Source organism: Solanum dulcamara, chromosome 8, assembly GCF_947179165.1.
Source record: "Solanum dulcamara chromosome 8, daSolDulc1.2, whole genome shotgun sequence".
Taxonomy (NCBI): Eukaryota; Viridiplantae; Streptophyta; class Magnoliopsida; order Solanales; family Solanaceae; genus Solanum; species Solanum dulcamara.
In genome coordinates this window covers 67,100,477-67,109,294 of record NC_077244.1, presented here as the reverse complement: position 1 = coordinate 67,109,294, position 8,818 = coordinate 67,100,477, and the positions used below count along the sequence as shown (strand labels likewise).

The following is an 8,818-nucleotide window of genomic DNA, read 5'->3' as shown; positions in this document are numbered from 1 at the left end:
TTCCTCTCCATAAAACTGTTAAAAATGAGTGAAGAAAACACTGAAAGTAATGAAACATTTACAATGACCACAAACAATTCTATCCTAGCTACATTTAAAAAGAAAAAAAACATCAAGAATTAATCCAAAAGGCATCCATCTTGGAGTTTTTTTTCTTTTCCATTTGGTGGTCTAATACCTACCTTGGAAAAAGCCCGACTATGCTAGATTCCATCTATCAGGAAAGCACTCTCCTATCAAAAAAAAATCATATATAGAATTTAAATTCGAAACTTCTAATTAAAGAAGCACAGCCCACCACATCCTTTAGTGGTACCAATGTTGGAGTTATGATTGGGAATCTTTGTGATTTTCATCACCACTGTCACTACCTTGTGGGTGATTTTGATGATGATGATGTTGCTCCAAATCAATCCCACTACCCCTACCACTACTATTATATGCATTCATGGATGCCAACATTCCCATATTAGTCTCTGTCACACCCAACGCCAGCTGCTGAACCGGCTGTGGCTGCTGCAAAAACATTGATCCTAGCTGAACCGGACTGAACCGGCCACCTCCCGGTAACTCGAAACCACCAATTCTCTGCATGGTTGATGAGGTACCTGGTAGCATCCAGAACGTGTTTCCGACGTTACCGGCTGCTGGCGCAACCGCCCACATGGCTGGAGCCGGTATGTAGGTAGAGGTATTTGATGAACCGGGTTTTGATTCTTGATCCGGTTCGTGACCTTGGACTCCGGTTCTTTCCGGTTTAGCTGATGATGACGATGGTGAGGTTGTTGCTGCAGTTGAATCTTCTCTGTACCTCTTTTTCATGAAATTCTCATCTGGGTCTTGCCCAAAACTGTTTCCCGGAAGCTGGTGGTGGAAACCCAGCATAGTGGTGGCGCCGCCGTGGATGAAAAGCGGGGTGGATTTTGACGGCGGTGCTGAAATTGTCGTCCCGCTGCTGCGTAAAGACACGTTAAGAGTTGAGAAATTAGCCGGAATTGTGCCTGTTCCCGTTGCAGCTATAATTGACGGTTCAGCTTGTTGCAAAAGCCACTCTATGGTTTCGCCATCAGACTTATGACCCAATTCTTTCGTGAGCTGAAAAACTCTGGCGGCGCATAAAGCCGGCATTCGGATGCGCCGCCCACGACCATCCACCTTCGTGTGACGGTCTTTCGATGGCTTCTTAACAACTTTTGTAGAAATAGCATTGTTATTGTTGTCATTATTGTTATTGCTATTGCTGCCACCATCTTGGTTTTTGCTATGTGACTCTCTAAATTCCATATTTGACAGAATGGGGGAGGTGGGGTTGAGAGTTAAGGGCCTAACAACAAAGATTTCTTGATATTTGAAGATTTCACCCAATTGGCTAGCTATTGAGAAATTGGAAACAAGGAAAGAGGGGAATGAAAACAAGTAGTAGTGAAAAGTGTTTTGAGCCAAAACAGAACAAGTGGAAGTAGTGGGGTTTCACTTTAATTCTACTTAGTGGAATTTGGCTAATGGGAAGAGAAGAAGAAAGAAGGAAGAGTAGGTGTGGATGCCTACCAAAGAGAATCAATACAAGTGTAGCAGTGTAGCTGGTGAAGGAGAGAGGTGTGGGGCTTAAAGGGAGGTGGGGTTGGGAGGGGTCCAATTCAAACTGAGTGGTGGCAGGGGCAGGTAGGGGACCTGTAAAGTTAAGAAGAAAGCAGTCATAAATTTTGCAGAAACTAATAAGGGAAAGCCCACTCGTGGGGTCTATTTGTTAGCAATGTAATCATAACTCATCCACAATTATTTCGATATTTATATTGAGATATCCACAATTCAAATTTGTATAGCATATGATTTATTGAAGGCTTGAACTTGACATTTCTAATATAGAAAATAATAATAATATACTCATAAATTTTACAAGTAGAATTTGAAGAGGATAGAGTACACGCATGTCTTATTCATATTTTGTAGAGGTAGAAAAATGATTTTCAAAAGACTATCAACTCTAGTACAACAAATTCAGATATAAAACAGAATAAAATATAACAAGTAATAAAAGAAGAAGTGCAAAACTTACAAGAAAGGAATAAAAACAATAACAAAATAGTGTATTAACCAAAATGTAGCAAACAGATGAACTATAAGAATACGATTAGTACAACGAAAATAGATATTAACAAGCTTAAACCCTCGAAGATCAAAACAACACTCCACTATCTACTAACCTCTTATCATAATATATGACCTCCATACTTTCCTATTTACCATATTTTGTCTAATCATTTTCCAATATTTTTTCGACCTACCTCTACATCTTCTCGTGCCTACTATATCCAACATGTCGCATGCCCCTAGTGCATCTCCTTTTCACATATCCAAAGCATCTCAATATCGTTTTTCTCATCTTGTCCATCATTGAGGCCACTCTTACCTTATTTCGTATAACCTCATTCCTAATCTTATAGTTCATAGTATGCTCACACATCCATCTTAGCATCCTCATTTTCACTTCATGTATCTTTTGAACATGAGAGATCTTGACTGGCTAGCACTCCGTCCTGAACATGGACGACCTCTAATTATAAATAAAATAATCATATTCATCTCATTACAATCCTTGTTAATATAACTGATCCTTGGATTTAGATTCAGATTTATCATGTCATAACTTATTTAATTTATTGAATTCAAAATTAATTACTTATAATATTTTGTAATTTTTAACATGTACTAATAAAGTGCGAGTCAAAATTAGTGGGTTCTAATGCACCCACGTCTTAACTTCTAGTATAACTTACATAAATCACATAGTGTTAAGAGTTAATTACATCATATCCCTATTCTTTTTAAAATTATAAAAATTCCTTATTTTTTAAAAAAACCGGATACATAAGTCATCATCCTTGGTACATAGTGATGCCTTTAATGCTGTTGTGGTAAAAAAGAAAATTAATGAAAGATCTGTTAATTGAATATTTTATTACGTTTAAAAAGGAAAAAAGTAAATAAAAAAAGCATAAATTATGGAAAAACTTTATTGGCAATGGGATTCAATACTTGGCAAATTGAAACATGCTAGTACAATTCAAAATTCAAAATTCAAAATTCTTCTTCCTATTCTTTCAAAAAAAACTCTCAATATTTGAATCAAAATTATCGATAAATTGTACTAATACAACATGAACCTGTCGATCTTGTTGAGACATTTCAAAATCTAAAAAGGTGAGGTCATGTATGAGCGAGACAAAAGTGATAAAATTATTGTTGGTCAAAATACGGGGGTTGGTGGTGGCTCCGATAAGAGCTTTGAATCAAGATCCATGGATGGTGCCATTGTCGAAAGTGAAAAAAAAGTTACGGGAGTTGGTACAGAGAAAAGAAGAATGTGTAGAAGGATTTCGTCATCACATTTTTTTTGTTTTCAACAAATCAGATTGTTGATTTATTTATTGTTAGATTTTTTGTTGTTCATCTTTTTGTGATACATATGGTTCAGATTTTTAATGTATCTAGTTATTTTTTTTTCTTAAATTAATGTATCACGCCTTCGTTTCAATATTATGATACATTACATTTTTATCATGCACAATATATTGTATTCAAATATTAATTTTGATATATAACCTTAATTTATTAAAACACAAATTAGTATCTATCATGTTCATAGTTATTTATTTGATACACAACTGTTACAAATTTCGTTATTTTTTACTACTATATGCATACATCTTAACTTATCCAACTAGAAAGTTATGTATCTATAGACATTATCAAATATAATTGGTGATATATAAACATTAATGTTTTTATAACAATATCAATTTGTATCATAATCATAGTTATGTATATGACACAACATTGATAGAACAACTGGTTGATTTTTTATTGTTAATCTTTTTCTGATACATATGAGTTCTGGACATGATACATAAATTTGAATTTAAAATAAATATATCTGATATATAACGACTACCAGTAATGTATCTATCTCAAATATAACATCTTATGGGCAACAATTACCTATTTAATGTATCTAGAAGAAATATTGTACTTAACAATTCAAACAAGTTACACAAATAGTAATGTATCATGATAAATTTATCCATCTCGAAAATACAATTGAAATGTAATGTATCATAATGTTGAAGAGATGGCATTATATATTAATTTAAGAAACAAAAATAATTAGATATATTAAAAATGTGAACCTATATGTATCACAAAAAGATGAACAACGAAAATCGACCTTCATCCATATGTATCAGTAATTTTTTAAGATAAAAAACTAAAAAAAAAAACTTAAGTGATAGAAAAAAATCTACCTCTTGAATAACTTGAAATCATTAATTGGAAAGAAAAAATATTTGAAATTCAAAAATAGATTAACGTATGTAACTGTGGAGAGATTTGTGGAGTAAAAAAAGGAAGGAAATTATGGGTATAATATTTTGAATTGATGTATCCGAAAAAGGGGATGATAGGAGCAAAAGAAGGGATTTTTGATATTTTTTGAAACGGTAGAAAAAATAAAAAAAATATAATAAAAATGAGTGTCTAGTTAAATAATTTTTCATAAATTCTATGCATCAGTCCTTAAATGTTATTTGTATGAACTTATCTTTAGGTTATTGATTCTACTGTATAATTATCCCTTAAATGATGTGATCTAATGCTAAACGGATTAGAGTATATATTATTAATATAATTTTTTTATTACTGTAGCGTATTTAAGGTTGCTTTTATTATTTTTATTTTTGCCAAGTTGATTTGTAATAATTTGTTAATTTATGCACTCAAAGAATAACTAGTTATTTGTGTGTTAGCCTTCTTAAAACGTGAAATTAATAATTTTAAAAAATAAGATAAGTTAATTGGCATAACATATAAAACTGACCTAATAACTAATACGTATAAATTATTTTGTATATATAAGTAATATACATAACTTAAATTCAAATTGAATAAACACACTTGGGTGTGTGTAGAAGAGGGTTTAAGAGGTTTCAAACAATAGTAATTTAAAATATGATATATTACATAAATAATTATATTAAAACAACATGTTGTGCTATGTATAAAGGTGATTCAAAATTTAAATAGACGGATGTAAAATATAACTACAATTACTATCTTTCTTGTGATAATAGATTCGAATTCAGTATACAAATATTATTTGTCAAATTATTTTTTCTTGTATTTATATAATTCAAAGTTAAAATAGCAAATATATGATGATCAAGCACGATATCACCACAAGAAAGAAGACATTTACCAACAATTTTTTTTGTCGCTATAAGTTACATATTGTTGCCAAAAGTACGACAAAAAAATTATTACATGTCATTGTCTAAAATTCGGAATCTTTGATTAAAGGTGAAACAGTCTCACCACTGTATCACATTTTTTCTACTTGTGTTTGTATATACACAGCATTTATACAAACTTAAATGCAGCAAAATAGCTATATATAAAAATAAAAGTAAAATTAGATAATAGAAGACTGGATTTTCTGCATGTGTTTGCGACCACAAAATCTGAAAAACGAACAACTCTTCTTTGATGATGCTGATGTGACACTATCATTGTAGCTGTCACAAAGCAAAAATTTACCATAGTTCAAAAAAAAAAAGAAATCTGTTATAAAAGAATTAGTGCATGGTAACAATTCGTTTTAATAAGTCATGTTAATATTAAAATTTTCATAGGTAATTTTGTATGTACACAGATTTTGTAACCCAATACAGATGATAAACAAACGGTAGAGTCTATTGAAAACATGTCTATCAATTTTATAAAGGTACGGATAAAGTTTGTGTGCATCTCATTATTTTCCAACCCTACTTATGAGACTATATTAGATACGTTATTATAGTAAAAAAATTACATAACAAATAGGGTAAATTTATATTTTTTTTGATTTTTCACCCCATGTCCAGAGTCTGAATTGGTGCTTCGATTTAATATGGATTGCGCACTACAGGACCCATTCAGGCGTGACGCTCTCAATAGGATTTTCTACATACTCAAAGCTCAAACTCGATACTTCTGATTAAGTGCGAAGCGAAAACGGGTAATCTTCAATACAAGAAAATTTGTACTCAGTATATATACAGATCAACCACCCACCAAATCTTCACTCTCATGAGCTCACCTGACATTCAACATAAGAAAAGTCAGAGAAAGTGACCAAAAGAAATAATGATAGGCGCATAGCTTACAAGATTATGTTTAAGTGGTCGAACTTAGTAGATTTAATTTAAATTCTTTAGTTGTACTTTAAAAATTATTTTAAAATTAAATTCAAAATCAAATACTAACATATGATATCTCTGTCTTAAAGTTTAAAATTCATAAATTTCAAATACTAACTTCAACTTCAAATAATATCTCAAAGAGGAGGTAACAAATGAGTGAATAGACTCCAAATTGTTTAATGGGGGTGTAAATAATATATAAATCTCTTAATATAATTAATTTTTTATGATAAAATCTTACTTTATTTTCAAATATATATATTTATTAGTCAATTTTATATCATAATAAAGAAAATAAAAATAAAAAGCATTATCCATACACAAAACTTAAAACTCATAAATAAGAATTGGATTCATTGAAGAAGGTTTGAAAGGAAGACAGCTCAAATGAAAGCATCTAATCCTAACAAGGGAACACAGCTCATCACAACTCAACCCCACTTCCCTTACCAAACTTTTTATTACTATAATCTCTTAACATTAAATATTTTTCTTTTCAAGTCATTTTAAAAAGAATGTTTTTTTTTTCTTTTAGACCAACTCTTTAATTGGAATTTACACGTGACATGTTTAACACCATAATATTAAAGGTATTTTTGTGCACTCTACAAATATTTAATATAATATATATCACAAACTTTAAAAATATTTTTTTACTTTCTTAAATTTTATATCAAGTTAAAATAATATAAATAAATTAAAACGGAGCGAGTAATATTTTTGCCCTTTTTTTCATTAACTACTAATTTTATTGTTACATTTAAGAATTTAAAACCACTAATTAATACAGCAGCTGGCCATGACTCACTCCAACTCATCCCACTTCTTGTTAGAATATGGTTATTAATTTATTATCTGATTTTTATGTAATTAATTAGCTTGTATTAATTTAATTTCAATTTCTTGATAACTTTTGAAGTATGATCAAGACACCATAGTGGCTGGTTCAGGATCTCAACTTTTCTTTTAAATGAAGATGTTTCATGCAACATTTTAAAAAAAATAAACTAGGATATGTATATTTTGGCAGTGACTTCACAAGAACTTAAAAGATATTTCAAAGAACATGTGACTATATATTAATTTCATCTCAAATATATTATCTTTTGTTCAATTCGATAATTTTTGCAAGTAACATGAAGTGAAATACTTTGTCCGTGACGTTTGGTTCAACTTTTATTTTAGAAAGATTCTTGTCTTTTTTTTCAAGAAAAAAAAATTGTTTTTTGCGAAATTTCTCTTTCAATATTTGAGAAAAATTCTAGATCTATAAAAAAAAGAATTGTTTTTTTTTGCTTTTGATGAGTTGATTCTAGAAACGATATTGTGAAAAAGGGAAGTAAGTTATTCTTTTTAAGAAAGGAGTGATTAACGTTGTAAACAAGATTTTCTAACTATACAAACTCTTTAAAAGAACATTACGGGTAAGGAGGACATATTTAATGTGGAATATCACTTATTTTCCTTTTTATGATCGTGGTGTTCCGGTCAATTTTGGCGCACCTAGATTAATTCTATGGGATACCTATCATCACCTCCCACCAACAATAAATATCAAGCAACTCTTTCCACCAAGACTAGGACAGATAGAAAGAATCATTTGTGGAACTTGTATTAGGAAAGTCATTTTCCTGGTATTTTCCAAATTCTTAATGAACTGAACATGAAAGAATTGAAAGACATTTTCAAAAGTGTTAATGCCAGTTATAGCAGTAAAATGTTGCTGACATTTGAAAACAAAACAAAAAGAAGTCATCAAGCTTTTATTTGTTTTTCCACACAAATCACAATAATTCACCCCCTATAATCATTTCTTGAAATGGAATTTAAGATAAAGCAACAATGTAGACATCACTATCCTTCTCATGGTAAAGTGAGTTTCTTTTGCAGCCAATAAGTCAAAGATATAAAGGTGACACTCTCCGCTAAGTTACATGAGTTGCTACAAGCCCACAATGGGGCGGACTTCTATATATAATTACACAATTTTATACTAAGTTTGCGATGAGTTAATCGCCGCTTAGTGATATTAGGCAGCATGTGATAACTAAATTGGATTTTTCAATGGCTGGGGACCTGGAATTACATTCTGTAAAGAGACAATTTCCAATTCTGACTAAACCAAAGATGGTCTTTCCCATATGAGGCTTCTTCTTTTTCTATTTTCAAACTTTACTTCCTTAGAACAACTTTTCTATAAAAAGAGGAGAAGAAAAGTAACCTTCTTTTCTCTTTTCACCTGGAAAGGACTTCTCAGCTTAATAAGTGCATAAAAGGTTGCTATTTTATGCTAGAAATGGACAAGTTTGTTTCCTAAAAATTATAAAACAATACCTTTATGTGCAAATGACATGTACAACATTAAGTTGGACTCACAACCTAAACAATATCTGCAGCAAACCATCACTTATCTTTTATAGGATGTAGTTGGACGTGATCAGTAGGATTGTCTGGAGAACATCCAAAGGAAGAGAAGGCTGGGATAAACTCGGGGTTTTCAGGGTTCCAAGGAAGAGCAATTAAGATAGAACTGATTTTCCAAGCTCAAGGCCTCAAAGAGGAACAACAGAAAGATTGCAGTAATA

At 31.1% G+C, this 8,818-nt stretch overlaps 1 protein-coding gene across 1 annotated transcript; it reads right to left on the bottom strand.

Moving 5' to 3' along the window:
* LOC129901390 (transcription factor TCP8-like) lies at positions 1–1,417 on the bottom strand. Its single transcript, XM_055976540.1, has one exon. It carries the CDS (start codon positions 1,282–1,284, stop codon positions 328–330), a length of 957 nt encoding a protein of 318 aa, XP_055832515.1. The 5' UTR covers positions 1,285–1,417; the 3' UTR covers positions 1–327.
* Positions 1,418–8,818: the final 7,401 nt, after the last annotated feature.

Excerpts from the sequence above, each read along its gene's own strand:
- LOC129901390 (XM_055976540.1), bottom strand. The coding sequence starts at position 1,284 with ATGGAATTTAGAGAGTCACATAGCAAAAACCAAGATGGTGGCAGCAAT.